Genomic DNA, 15,622 nt, shown 5'->3' with positions numbered 1-15,622 from the left:
CAGGACATGTTACAGTATAACCAGCCAGGACATGTTACTGTATAACCAGCCAGGACATGTTACTGTATAACAAGCCAGGACATGTTACTGTATAACCAGACAGGACATGTTACTGTATAACCAGCCAGGACATGTTACAGTATAACCAGCCAGGACATGTTACTGTATAACCAGCCAAGACATGTTACTGTATAACCAGCCAGGACATGTTACTGTATAACCAGCCAGGACATGTTACTGCCTAACCAGCCAGGACATCTTACTGTATAACCAGCCAGGACATGTTACTGTATAACCAGCCATGACATGTTACTGTATAACCAGACAGGACATGCTACTGTATAACCAGCCAGGACATGTTACTGTATAACCAGCCATGATATGTTACTGTATAACCAGCAGGACATGTTACTGTATAACCAACCATGATATGTTACTGTATAACCAGCCAGGACATGTTACTGTATAACCAGACAGGACATGTTACTGTATAACCAGCAAGGACATGTTACTGTATAACCAGCCAGGACATGTTACTGTATAACCAGCCAGGACATGTTACTGTATAACAAGCCAGGACATGTTACTGTATAACCAGCCAGGACATGTTACTGTATAACAAGCCAGGACATGTTACTGTATAACCAGCCAGGACATGTTACAGTATAACCAGCCAGGACATGTTACTGTATAACCAGCCAGGACATGTTACAGTATAACCAGCCAGGACATGTTACTGTATAACCAGCCAGGACATGTTACTGTATAACAAGCCAGGACATGTTACTGTATAACCAGACAGGACATGTTACTGTATAACCAGCCAGGACATGTTACAGTATAACCAGCCAGGACATGTTACTGTATAACCAGCCAAGACATGTTACTGTATAACCAGCCAGGACATGTTACTGTATAACCAGCCAGGACATGTTACTGCCTAACCAGCCAGGACATCTTACTGTATAACCAGCCAGGACATGTTACTGTATAACCAGCCATGACATGTTACTGTATAACCAGACAGGACATGCTACTGTATAACCAGCCAGGACATGTTACTGTATAACCAGCCATGATATGTTACTGTATAACCAGCAGGACATGTTACTGTATAACCAACCATGATATGTTACTGTATAACCAGCCAGGACATGTTACTGTATAACCAGACAGGACATGTTACTGTATAACCAGCAAGGACATGTTACTGTATAACCAGCCAGGACATGTTACTGTATAACCAGCCAGGACATGTTACTGTATAACCAGCCAGGACATGTTACTGTATAACCAGCCAAGACATGTTACTGTATAACCAGCCAGGACATGTTATTGTATAACCAGCCAGGACATGTTACTGTATAACCAGACAGGACATGTTACTGTATAACCAGCCAGGACATGTCACTGTATAACCAGACAGGACATGTTACTGTATAACCAGACAGGACATGTTACTGTATAACCAGCCAGGACATGTTACTGTATAACCAGACAGGACTTGTTACTGTATAACCAGCCAGGACATGTTATTGTATAACCAGCCAGGACATGCTACTGTATAACCAGCCAGGACATGTTACTGTATAACCAGCCAGGACATGCTACTGTATAACCAGCCAGGACATGTTATTGTATAACCAGCCAGGACATGCTACTGTATAACCAGCCAGGACATGTTACTGTATAACCAGCCAGGACATGCTACTGTATAACCAGCCAGGACATGTTACTGTATAACCAGCCAGGACATGTTACTGTATAACCAGCCAGGACATGTTACTGTATAACCAGCCAGGACATGTTTCCGTTCCACAAATCCCCATCCACAACAGGGTCAAAAGCAGTCATCTTCAGACTCAGACTCTCTGTACTGGGGGCCCTTCCCTGGGTGCACAATGAGTTTTTTACCCTAGCACTACACAAGTGACTCAAAACATCAAAGCTTGATGATGAGTTGGTTATTTGAATCGGCTGTGTAGTGCTAGGGCAAAACCCAAAATGTTCACTATGGGGGGCCCCAGGACTGAGTTTGGTAAACCCTGCTTTAAGACACTGTAGCTTTAGTCAATGAACATTGTTGAACATGTTGGAGAGCATCTATACAAAGCCAGATATGACCATTAAGGTTTGACAGAGGTGAGATGGAGGAGAGGATTGTGGATATCTACATCAGTGCAGAGACCCTGAGAGACGGTGAGCTCTAAAACGGCAACATTTTCTCTCAGCCTCATGGCAAAATGTGGAGATTACCTACAAACTGAGCAACTCCACTGCCACAACAGCAAACGACACAACATTTTCCATATGAACATATTAATGTAATCACTACTTATCAGCATCCTGTGTGTCTAGATTTGAAGAAGAAAAAAAATGTCCCAACCTCAACCACCATGTTACTATTTCATCATCTTCCTCTTTTGACATGTTCCTTTTCTTCTGGGGATGCCATCTTAAACAGTTAGTCTGAGACAGAGCGGAAACAGAAACAGACCCAGAAACAGACACAGGGTCAACAATAGGACCAGAACCTGAGTATGGACAGAAAACACAGTAAGTTGTTGGAGATGTCTGAGGCCATCTATGCTGAGCCAGATATGAACAAGAAGGTCAAGTTTGACAGAGGTGAGATGGAGGAGAGGATTGTGGATATCTACGTCAGTGCAGACACCCTGAGAGACGGTGAGACCAGCACCAAGAGAGAAGAGACAGCAGACACTGCTCCTAATAATGGACCAGGAGACCAGCACTCAGGTAACACACACACACACACACACAAAGAAATAACACACACAATACATATAACAGGTGAGATTATCCTGTAGTACTACAGGTTTATTTGTCTCAATCCTGGATGATACAGTAAAACATATTACCAAAGATCTTTAATCATTTGTGATTCAGTACATGTTCAGTGGTGGAAGAGACCCTCTGGAGTTGCTGCAGTGTGTCTGGGGCTGCTGTGTGTTTTCCTAATAATCTTTGAAAGTCAGTCTGTTGTCAAATTACATATAAGCAAAATATCAAATGCTCATATTTGATTGTTGTTCCTACATATGGGTCCCAAAAGAGGGAAGTGAAGTGGACCTTTTCTGTCATTCAACCAGCTGTCACTCAAAATCTCCTTGACCAATCAGGTTCATTAAGAGAGAGGGAGGCAGGTTGTCTAGCGGTTAAGATTGATTGGCCAGTAACCAAAGGGTGCTGCATCGAAATCCCGAGCCCGAAATTAACCCTAATTGGTCGTGTAAGTCGCTCTGGATAAGAGTAAATCGCTCTGGATTCTAGAGGAGAGCCCTGGTGGTTACTGTTGTCATCTCATCCTCACTGGTTAAGCCTTCCCATCCTCAGTATCCACTTGGAGCAGTTTGTAGTGTCACATCTATTGTCTGGACATTATAATGACCCATGTTTGTAGTCCTGGACCTCCTGAACATGTTGATGTATATTTGGGAGTAAACAGAGGGTCCAAATTAGCAGAAAGCTGAAAGGAAGGAGGAGCTCTGGAAACTCCCTGAATTATCTTGGGACTGTTACACATGATATTTAATATATGTTAACAGCTAGTCTTTGTTCTCCACTTCCCCTCTATGATCTATATCTTCCTGGTATGATAATATCCTGTCCATCATCACAAATAACAAGTCCCATTCCCTGGGCAGGAGGACTGTGTTGAGATATACTCTGGACAAGATGACCATGTAGAGACATGGAATGATTTATATTGTGCTGCAGAAAATGTTTTAACAATAATCACTGTAACAATCTCTCTCACACACACATACACACGCAAGCACGGGCACAAGCATGCAAACTTGTCCTATTTTTTTTATTAACAACTACTGTGTCATTATGTTGATACTTCCCTATAGTTAACACTTACAGCAGTCACACAGACAGAGACACACAGTTGACTCAGAGACAATGATATCAGTAGAAGCAGAGACTTAACGTATAGAGGGCTTGCAGTTGACATACAACATCTCCTGGTTGCCATGTTGGAAGACCACCACATTAATTCTAGAATCAGAGACTTAATGTATAGTAGATCTACATAGAAAGAAAGACCCATGTGTTGTTGAAGATGTCAAAGGGCATCTATGCTGAGCCAGATATGAACTAGGTCAAGTAACACACACACACACACACACACAAAACATAACAGTCTCTTGTATGTGTCCACAGAGCCTGATAGCTCAGGGAAGAGACGCTTCCTAGTTGCTGCAGTGTGTCTGGGGCTGCTCTGTGTTCTCCTACTGGCTGGGATCATAGGCCTGTCTGTCTACTGTGAGTTTGTGTCCAAGTTCATTGCTTATCACCTAGTTATAGGAGGTGCAGGTTACTATGCCTAATTACCTGGTGTTTTACCTAGTAACTGTGTTTATACTTTGTAGATAACAGAGTCATGAACGATTCTGAAGATAAAAGGAACAACTTGTTTCAGAGTTTCTCCCTTTATAAAATCAACGCAACTGCAGAGAGAGACCAGCTACAGACCAGATACAACAACCTGACTGAAGAGAAAGGTCATATTCAGGCAAAGCTTTTTGTGATAGGTGAGATATAAACTATGATAAATTATTAGTAGATCAACAGTAATAATACATCAATGGGTTTATGAGTTTAAAGATACTGGCTAAGTTTCACAATGTTTTCACATTTTCTCTTCAACAGAGCAGCATTGTCAGGAGGGATGGAGATACTTTGACTACAAGTTCTACTTCCTGTCTACTGAGAAGAAAACCTGGGAGGAGAGCAGACAGGACTGTCTGGAGAGAGGAGCAGACCTGGTGATCATAAACAGCAGAGAGGAACAGGTGAGAGAGAAAGTCGGAGCAAATATAATTTTCCTCAGTACACTAATATGTGTGCAGTATTTTATAAATATCTTAAAATGTGCTATCTTTCTCAACAACAGACATTTGTCTTCAACCTCCACCTGAGAGCCTGGATTGGTCTAAGTGACTCTGTTACTGAGGGGACCTGGAAGTGGGTGGACGGCACCCCACTGACCACAGGGTGAGAGATTTACCATTTTACCAGATGATATTGGGATACAAAACAACAATGATAAATTGCATCTAATCATGTTCATCAGAATGTATGTTTCTATTCATGGATGTTATTCAATGAGAACTATAGATGTATCACAATAATCAAGTCATATTTTTCGATTAAAATTCCATTATATAATAAATAAATATAATTGGAAATGGCCCATTCTGTATAATGGTATGGTCATCTTTCAGAATGTGTCTTTAAACTGTTAAAACATAGGACTATGTCTATAATTGAGGAGTATGTTTGTACCACAATGTCTGACTGTCTCTGTGTTGTTTAGGTACTGGGGGAAAGGACAGCCTGATGATAGAGGGCAAGAGGACTGTGCTGAGATATACTATGGACAAGATGACCCTGTAAAGACATGGAATGATGACAAATGTGGCACAAATCATAACTGGATCTGTGAGAAAGTGGTGTAACAATAACCCACAGTAACAAACAGTCTCTGTCTCTCGCTCTGTTATTGTTATGTTGATGGTTGAATACAGTACTTTGATGCGGAATTTAATCCCAGTGCAGGAACACCAACGGGCGGAAATTTCAGAACGCCAACTATAGTTTTCGATAAAACTCAAACTTTCATTAAAACACACATGCAAGGTACTGAATTAAAGCTACACTCGTTGTGAATCTAGCCACCAAGTCAGATTTGTAAAATGCTTTTCGGCGAAAGCATGAGAAGCTATTATCTGATAGCATGCACCCCCCCCAAAATACCAGCACGCCACATAAAACTACAAGATCATGAACAAACAAACAATCTGACAAGGACATGAGGGGAAACAGAGGCTTAAATACACAACCGGATAATGAATGGGATTGGAACCAGGTGTGTAAGAAGACAAGAAAAAAACAATGGAAAATGAAAAATGGATCAATGATGGCTAGAAGACCGGTGACGTCGACTGCCGAGCACTGCCCAAACAAGGAGAGGCATCGATTTCGGCAGAAGTCGTGACAGCCGAGTATAGCCCACAAAGATCTCCCCCAAGGCACAACCCAAGGAGGGGCGCCAACCCGGACAGGAATATCACGTCAGTGACTCAACCCACTCAAGTGACGCACCCCTCCTGGGGATGGCATCGAAGAGCACCAGTAAGCCAGTGACTCAGCCCCTGTAATAGGGTTTGAGGCAGAGAATCCCAGTGGAGAGAGGGGAACCGGCCAGGCAGAGACAGCAAGGGCGGTTCATTGCTCCAGTGCCTTTCCTTTCACCTTCACACCCCTGGGCCAGACTACACTCAATCATAGGACCTACTGAAGAGATGAGTCTTCAATAAAGACCTACAGGTCTGCATCTCTCACATGGATAGGCAGACCATTCCATACAAATTGAGCTCTATAGGAGAAAGCCCTGCCTCCAGAAAGCCCTGCCTCCAGAGCAAGCCCATGTAATGCTTTGTAGGTTAGCAGTAAAACCTTGAAATCATCCCTAGCCTTAACATGAAGCCAGTATAGAGAGAATATCACAGTTTTTTTGGCAATATTACGTAGATGGAAAAAAGCTATCCTTGAAACAGTCTTAATTTGTTCGTCAAAAGAGAGATCAGGGTCCAGAGTAATGCCGAGGTCCTTCCCAGTTTTATTTGAGACGACTGTACAACCATCAAGATTAATTGTCAGATCCAACAGAAGATCTCTTTGTTTCTTGGGACCTAGAAGAAGCATCTCTGTTTTGTCTTAGTTTAAAAGTAAAACATTTGCCGCCATCCACTTCCTTATGTCTGAAACACAGGCTTCCAGGGAGGGCAATTTTGGGGCTTCACCATGTTTCATAGAAATGTACAGCTGTGTGTCATCTGCTTAGCAGTGAAAGTTAACATCTGTCACGACTCTGTCACGACTTCCGTCCCCCTCCTTTTTCACCGGCCTTCTAGCCATCGCCGATCTACTTTTAATTTTCCATTTGTTTTGTCTTTGTCTTACACACCTGCTTTCAATCCCCCAATTACTTGTTAATTTTTTAACCCTCTGTTCCCCCATGTTTGTTTGTGAGTGATTGTTTATTTGTAATACAGTCTGTTATTGCGGGCTAGTATTATTGTGTATTTGTGTACTTGAGTAAATTACGTTTATTACTCATATCTGCTGTCCTGCGCCTGACTCCTCAACACCAGCTACACACAGGCATTATTACAACATCATGTTTCCGAATGACATCACCAAGAGTTGAAATATATAGTGAAAACAAAAGTGGTCCTAAAACGGAGCCTTGAGGAACACCGAAATGTACAGTTGATTTGTCAGAGGACAAACCATCCACAGAGACAAACTGATATCTTTCCGACAGAAAGATCTAAACCAGGCCAGAACTTGTCCGGGTAGACCAATTTGGGTTTCCAATCTCTCCAAAAGAATGTGGTGATCGATGATATCAAAAGCAGCACTAAGGTCTAGTTGCACGAGGACAGATGCAGAGCCTCGGTCTGACGCCATTAAAAGGTAATTTACCACCTTCACAAGTGCAGTCTCTTCAGCTTCAGCGTTTCGTATACAATGTTTGTCTTCAAGAAGGCGAGGTGAGTTTAATACACATCTGGTGGATAGAGAGCCATTTATTATGTTCAACATAGGAGGGCCAAGCACAGAAAGCAGCTCTTTCAGTAGTTTTGGTCAAATAGGGTCCAATATGCAGCTTGAAGGTTTGGAGGCCATGATTATGATTTATTATATTATTTTCATCAATGTGTCAAGAGATATAGTACTAAAACACTTGAGTGTCTCCCTTGATCCTAGGTCCAGGCAGAGTTGTGCAGACTCAGGACAACTGAGCTTTGGAGGAATACGCAGATTTAAAGAGGAGTCCGTAATTTGCTTTCTCATGATCATGATCTCTTCCACAAAGAAGTATGTGAATTTATCACTGCTGAAGTGAAAGCCATCCTCTCTTGGGGAATGCTGCTTTTTAGTTAGTTTTGCGACAGTATCAAAAATCAATGTTGGATTGTTCTTATTTTCCTCAATTAAGTTGGAAAAATAGGATGATCGAGCAGCAGTAAGGACTCTTCGATACTGCATGGTACTGTCTTTCAAAGTTATTCGGAAAGACTTCCAGTTTGGTGTAGAGCCATTTATGTTCCAGTTTTCTGGAAGCTTGCTTCAGAGCTTGGGTATTTTCTGTATACCAGGGAGCTAGTTTCTTATGACAAATGTTTTTCGTTTTTAGCGTTGCGACTGCATCTAGGGTATTGCGCAAGGTTAAACTGAGTTCCTCAGTTAGGTGATTAACAGATTGTTGTACTCTTACGTCCTTTGGTAGGCGAAGGGAGTCTGGAAGGGCATCTAGGAATCTTTGGGATGTCCGAGAATTTATAGCACAGCTTTTGATGATCCTTGGTTGGGGTCTGAGCAGATCATTTGTTGCGATTGCAAACGTAATAAAATGGTGGTCCGATAGTCCAGGATTATGAGGAAAAACTTTAAGATCCACAAAATGTATTCCACGGGACAAAACTAGGTCCAGAGTATGTATGACTGTGGCAGTGAGTAGCTCTGGAAACATGATGGACAAAACCCACTGATTCGATGATGACTCCGGAGTGGGTCTGTGGACTTTTCCATGTGAATATTAAAGTCACAAAAAATTTGGAATTAGGAATAGGATAGGAATTCAAGGAACTCAGTGAGGAACGCTGTATATGGCCCAGGAGGCCTGTAAACAGTAGCTATAAAAAGTGATTGAGTAGGCCTCCTATGTTTAACCTATGTTTATCACTTTAGTATTAAGAATAACAAAGTCACAGATTAATAAATAAAGGAAAAATGTTCTTTCACAAGGTCTACAAGATTCCTGATTTAATGTGATTGGACACTTAAAACAGTGTTACATGGACACAGAGGGCAGAACAGTTCTAAGAGGAAACACACACACACTAACACAAATGCTAAGGAAAGGTGAAAATGACTCACAACCTTCACAGTACAAGGTACAACGTGTTGTTTACCAATAGCAACACCAAGCACCAGTGGACCTGCCTGCTACATATCCACACACTCATCATGGTGTCAATCTGCTGTTGTGTCTCTTCCTGGAGGTTGCTGTCTGCTCAAACCACTGGTTAAGGTGTGAAGTCCTCCCTAAATCTATAACACTGTACGTTCTCAGACCCAACAGACTGTTAAACTAAAACAGCTGTTTAACAGGATATACAACATAATATACTGTCTGTTGTACTGTGTGCAGATACATAAAGTACCAAAGTATATTTTAAGGGAGCAATTAGAATGAGCCTTTATATAGAGCAGTCTGAGGAGATTAATGCTAATGTGGACAGGACACTGTGGACAGGAGCATAGATAAACAACTCTCAGAACACTGGTAAGTACACTGTAGTCATAGAGACACACACATGGAAGTTTAAACCAATGGTTTTTATCCCTCCACTTGCCACATACACGTTTTACCTTAAGATAATGAGGTTGGTCGATGTCCAATGCCCCAAACACAAGTCTTCCAAACTCAACTGAGTAAAATAAACTAACAAACAGATTACTAATACTATACAAAAAAAATAGAAGACATGTTGTCTTCCAAACGATGGTGTCTTCCTCCACAAGGGAAAGGTTTTGAAACATTAAAATGATTTATGTGTGGAAACTTATACATGACATGTGTTCCAGGTTAAATGTTCTGAAATGATGGAGGCTCCTAAGGTGTATTTTAGGATGTATACTAATTGCTGAAAGTTATTTATATGTTCATATAGTCCTATTAAACTGGCCACTGTGTACTTCCTGTTGCTGTGAAAACCTGCATGGTTAACAACAACATGCACGTCCCCCTCAACAGGAAGAGAGATGTTACTGAGTAACTAGGACTCCATTCATCTACTCTAACCATCTTTCTCCTGATGTGTGCACTTGTGGTGTACACTTAGACACTGGCTGAATTCTGATTCTCTACCCTTCTCCAGAAGTGTGCATTGGATTGGTGCAAACATGGCTGGATGGAGTTTCCACCACATTCTTCAAACTAGTTCATTGAGGTGTAGTGTACCAGTTAAATATCGCATTAGAATTTGTTGTGTGACATAAAGAAGATTTCTCCAACAGAGCTAAACAGTTGTCTGAAAATCAGGAAAACCTGTCCTGAAGGAAACTTGTCACAATAATCTCCAAATTCTCCAGGTGTGTGCACCTGTTCACTTCCCTTCATGGATTTGAATGGAAATGACTGGTACATGGGAATTCACTCTAGTGCCCATACCTACACCAACCCAATGCTTTTAGATTTGTTGGAATTACTGGACAAACAAACACTTTCGGAGAAAGGAGATATTATTTGAACACAATCCAGAGGAGAACATTTAAAAACCAATATGGTGGACAATGCGTGTGTGTTGTACGTAGGTACTAGAACACTGGTGGAAGAGAGGGACATTGCAGCCCCAACGATGAGGACCGTGTTGAGGTGTCCTGAAGGATGGAGGCTGTTGGGATTCAGATGTTACTTCCTGTCTACTGAGAAGAAAACCTGGGCTTACAGCTGACAGGACTGTCTGGAGAGAGGAGCAGACCTGGTGATCATAAACAGCAGAGAGGAGCAGGTGTGTGAGAGAGAGAGAGAGAGAGAGAGAGAGAGAGAGAGAGAGAGAGAGAGAGAGAGAGAGAGAGAGAGAGAGAGAGAGAGAGAGAGAGAGAGAGAGAGAGATTTATATGCTTATGAATCAGGAAAATAATTAATACTCACATTTCCCACACACACTTCTCAATATCTCTTCACACTGATGACTTTATGGCCATCGAGTGCAAGCCATCACATGACTTCCATATGAACGATGCCACAAACAGTATAACCTTGCAAAGTATAACTTCCTGCTTGAAGGTGATTGGACACTGAATACATTCTATCAACTGTTTTGGACCAAAGACAGATATCAGAGAGCCTGGTGGAGTACCAGGTACCTGGCCCATTAGACCAACATAGCTACTTGTCAGTACAGTTAGAATCATACAGTCGATATTACCATTAGGAGTCAGTTAGAAAGGTAATCATACAGTAGATATTACCATTAGTAGTCAGTTAGAAAGGTAATCATACCGTTAGTTGAGATGGATGACCACATCAATGACCAGGTTATTGAATTGTTAGGTACTAAATAAACAGAGTAAACATTAACAGGCAACTAGGAAAAGCTCAAACCAAGTTTATTCACCCAATGGGTGAGACAGCTGAACAGACAAATACATGTTCCCAACAGCACACGCATGTATACCTCAGTTTAGGTGGAGTCTCCTCCTTACCTCTAAACATTACATCTTTATTGCAAAGCAGGAAGTTAAAAGTGATTTGGCTAATAAACTGTTCCTTCTCCCTTACTGTGACCTGAGCTGACCTCATCCTCCATTCCTCACTAATCCACAGCTCTCCACCCTTATCTGTGACTGCAACCATGTGATTGTCTTTTCCTTAGTAACATTCCAAGCCCCTGGTTCATATTCAACCTCCATCGACCTCACCATAAACATTCCTCCTACAGATAGCCATTAACGTCTGTTGTAGCAAGGATTTCAAATTACAACCCAGTAACTGAAACCAGACTGTGGACCTTCTCCTTTCCATAGGATACCTGATGTCAAACAATAACACGTTCTGATGGAATGTAAACGTTCTGCATTCCAATCTCTCCCTCAGTACCATGAACAAGGATTTTTTATATTTCAAATGTAGAACCCTTCAGTCCCCCCTAATGAATTTTGAACAACAATTCCACACTGTTCAACATGATATAAACTTGGAAATTACTTCTAAATGAACACATACATAAAACATGATTAACTTTCACAGTTAATTATTAGGTTTACACCTCTGAGACTTATGGTCTCTGATATACAATTACACTATACACACTTATTTACATCTCTCGTCAGACAACTGAGAATGACATTTCAACTGGAGCTTGATACAAAGATGTCCTCTATATATCTCTATGGGTCAAGGTAACAGTAGTAGAAGGAAGAAACTGAGCTTTTAGAAAACAGCCAGTAGGGGGAGACAAACACTTAATAAAGAAGGTATTATACCCAACATGAGGGACTTTTCTGACCAATATCCCATTGACAAGCAGATTATAGACAAAACCTAAAACTGACCCTTACCTTGACCCTAACCTTCTCCTAATTTTAACTAATTCTAAATGTTTTATGATTAAATAAAATAATGTTCTTGACGTTTAAAATTAAGCATTTTTTCTGTATAGAGGTCCTGTTGTACTTGTGGTGACCATATATTCATGGACAAAAAGTGGTCTGTGTTTTTAGGACAGATGCAATGCATAAGACCTACATAGAATATGAATAATGTCATTCAGGGCACTTCTCAAATGGCACCATATTCCCTGTATAGTACACTACTTTTGTCCAGGTTCCATCACCTCTTTTGATATTTGACACTTCCTGTGCTCTGTGGATAACCCCCACCACCTACAACAGGGTCAAAAGCAGTCAGCTTCAGACTCAGACAGTGGGCAGAGATACTCTCCTGAACCAGTGAAATTGTCTTGTGTACTTTAAGGCAGGGTTCCCAAACTCGGTCCTGTTATTTGAATCGGCTGTGTAGTGCTACGGCAAAAACTAAAACGTTCACACAGGGGGGCCCCAGGACTGAGGTTGAGTCCATCTATACCAAGCGAGATATGACTAATAAGGTTTGACAGAGGTGAGATGGAGGAGAGGATTGTGGATACATCAGTTCAGACACGCTGAGAGACGGTGAGACCAGCACCTCAACACATGTGCAGAAAGGCCAGCAACGGCCTCCCGAGTGGCACAGTGGTCTAAAGCACTGCATCACAGTGCTAGCTGTGACACTAGAAACCTAAATTCTAGGTTTGAATCCAGGCTCTGTCTCAGCCGCCCCCGACTGGGAATCCCATGGGGCGGCGCACAATTGGCCCAGCGTCATCCGGGTTAGGGGAGAGTATGGACGGTAGATCCTTGTCCCGTCGCGCTCTAGCAACTCCTGTGGCGGGCCGGGCGCAGTGCACGCTGACACAGTGCACGCTGACACAGTCACCAGGTGTATGGTGTTTCCTCAGACAAATATTGGTGCGGCTGGCCTCCGGGTTAAGTGGGCGTTGTGTCAAGAAGCAGTTCGGCTTGGTTGGGTTGTAATTTTGGAGGAAGCACGGCTCTCAACCTTTGCCTCTCTCGAGGCCGTACGGAAGTTGCAGCGATAAGACAAGACTAACTACCAATTTGATAGCATGAAATTGGGGAGAAAAAGGGGTTAAAATATATATAAAAAAGAAAATAAGGCCAGCTACAACAACCTGACTAAAGAGAGACCAAATACAGACCAGCTACAACAACCTGACTAAAGAGAAAGACCAGCTACAGACCAGTTACAACAACCTAACTAAAGAAAGAGACCAACTACAGAGAGAGATTTTCTTAGCGGGAGTCTTACCAATTGCAGTGAGTAAACCTACAGTAACAAATTATCATTCATCCAACAAACTGTATAGTGTGTCTGTATTCTTTCATTAAGTATACAGGGTGATAAGTTGAAGGAAATTCATGTTATATTCTTGTAGAACAAACCTGTCCTGAAGGCTGGCAGAAATGTGAATCCAGTTGGTACTTCCTCTCTGAGACGACTGAGAAAACCTGGGAGAATAGCAGAGAGGACTGTCTGGAGAGAGGAGCAGACCTGGTGATCATTAACAGCAATAAGGAACAGGTGAGAATGAGAAAGAAAGAGATGGGTAGAAATGATCAAACATAAATATATATTAATCGTTCTCAACAGGAGTTTCTCTTCAACCTCAAGAAGGCAGTCTGGATTGGTCTGACTGACTCTGGGGACCTGGAAATGGGTGGACGGCACCCCACTGACCACAAGGTGAGAGATGATAACTAATCTATCAATAAGACATTCAACCTTTTTCTATAGAGGTAATTGTCATTGATGGCAGGCAACAAAGATAAAAATGAAACATGTCTGTATATTATTTAGAATTGCGATGTTCTGGCCTCCCGGGTGGCGCAGTGGTTAAGGGCGCTGGATTGCGGTGCCAGCTGTGCCATCAGAGACTCTGGGTTCAAGCCCAGGCTCTGAAGGAGAGTGCAGTGAGCGCTAACCAAGGTTGGCAGTTTCCTCTGACACATTGTTGCAGCTGGCTTCCGGGTTAGATGCGCGCGGTGCGGCTTGGTTGGGTTGTGTTTCGGAGGACGCATGGCTCTCGACCTTCGTCTCTCCTGAGCCTGTACGGGAGTTGTAGCGATGAGACAAGATAGTAGCTGCGAAAAACAATTGGATACCATGAAATTGGGGAGAAAAATTGCTAAAATTCACAGACACACAAAAAAAAAAAGAAGTTATGTCTGACTGTTTTTAACCCTGTAGGTACTGGTATTAACCATGATATCTGACTGTTTTTAACCCTGTAGGTACTGGTATTAACCATGATATCTGACTGTTGTTAACCCTGTAGGTACTGGTATTAACCATGATATCTGACTGTTTTTAACCCTGTAGGTACTGGTATTAACCATGATATCTGACTGTTGTTAACCCTGTAGGTACTGGTATTAACCATGATATCTGACTGTTTTTAACCCTGTAGGTACTGGTATTAACCATGATATCTGACTGTGTTTAACCCTGTAGGTACTGGTATTAACCATGATATCTGACTGTTTTTAACCCTGTAGGTACTGGTATTAACCATGATATCTGACTGTTTTTAACCCTGTAGGTACTGGTATTAACCATGATATCTGACTGTGTTTAACCCTGTAGGTACTGGTATTAACCATGATATCTGACAGTTTTAACCCTGTAGGTACTGGTATTAACAATGGCATCTGACTGTTTTAACCCTGTAGGTACTGGTATTAACCATGATATCTGACTGTTTTTAACCCTGTAGGTACTGGTATTAACCAGGATATCTGACTGTTTTTAACCCTGTAGGTACTGGTATTAACCATGATATCTGACTGTTGTTAACCCTGTAGGTACTGGTATTAACCATGATATCTGACTGTAGTTACTGGTATTAACCATGATATCTGACTGTTTTTAACCCTGTAGGTACTGGTATTAACCATGATATCTGACTGTTTTTAACCCTGTAGGTACTGGTATTAACCATGATATCTGACTGTGTTTAACCCTGTAGGTACTGGTATTAACCATGATATCTGACGTTTGTTAACCCTGTAGGTACTGGTATTAACCGTGATATCTGACAGTTTTAACCCTGTAGGTACTGGTATTAACCATGATATCTGACAGTTTTAACCCTGTAGGTACTGGTATTAACAATGGCATCTGACTGTTTTAACCCTGTAGGTACTGGTATTAACCATGATATCTGACTGTTTTTAACCCTGTAGGTACTGGTATTAACCAGGATATCTGACTGTTTTTAACCCTGTAGGTACTGGTATTAACCATGATATCTGACTGTTTTTAACCCTGTAGGTACTGGTATTAACCAGGATATCTGACTGTTTTTAACCCTGTAGGTACTGGTATTAACCATGATATCTGACTGTTGTTAACCCTGTAGGTACTGGTATTAACCATGATATCTGACTGTTTTTAACC

The 15,622-nt window shown here is 41.8% G+C and overlaps 1 protein-coding gene across 1 annotated transcript; it reads left to right on the top strand.

Annotated features, from left to right (window-relative positions):
• Window positions 1-4,403: 4,403 nt before the first annotated feature.
• LOC118936759 (CD209 antigen-like protein A) lies at window positions 4,404-5,666 on the top strand. The gene is made up of 4 exons (XM_036933954.1): window positions 4,404-4,559; window positions 4,678-4,820; window positions 4,922-5,022; window positions 5,345-5,666. The coding sequence occupies exons 1-4, from the start codon at window positions 4,409-4,411 to the stop codon at window positions 5,484-5,486; spliced, it is 537 nt and encodes a 178-aa protein (XP_036789849.1). The 5' UTR covers window positions 4,404-4,408; the 3' UTR covers window positions 5,487-5,666.
• Window positions 5,667-15,622: the final 9,956 nt, after the last annotated feature.

The sequence above is a fragment of the Oncorhynchus mykiss genome, chromosome 10, assembly GCF_013265735.2.
Source record: "Oncorhynchus mykiss isolate Arlee chromosome 10, USDA_OmykA_1.1, whole genome shotgun sequence".
NCBI classification, from domain to species: domain Eukaryota; kingdom Metazoa; phylum Chordata; class Actinopteri; order Salmoniformes; family Salmonidae; genus Oncorhynchus; species Oncorhynchus mykiss.
The sequence above is the reverse complement of the archived record's forward strand: the minus strand, read 5'-3'. Positions and strand labels throughout refer to the sequence as shown.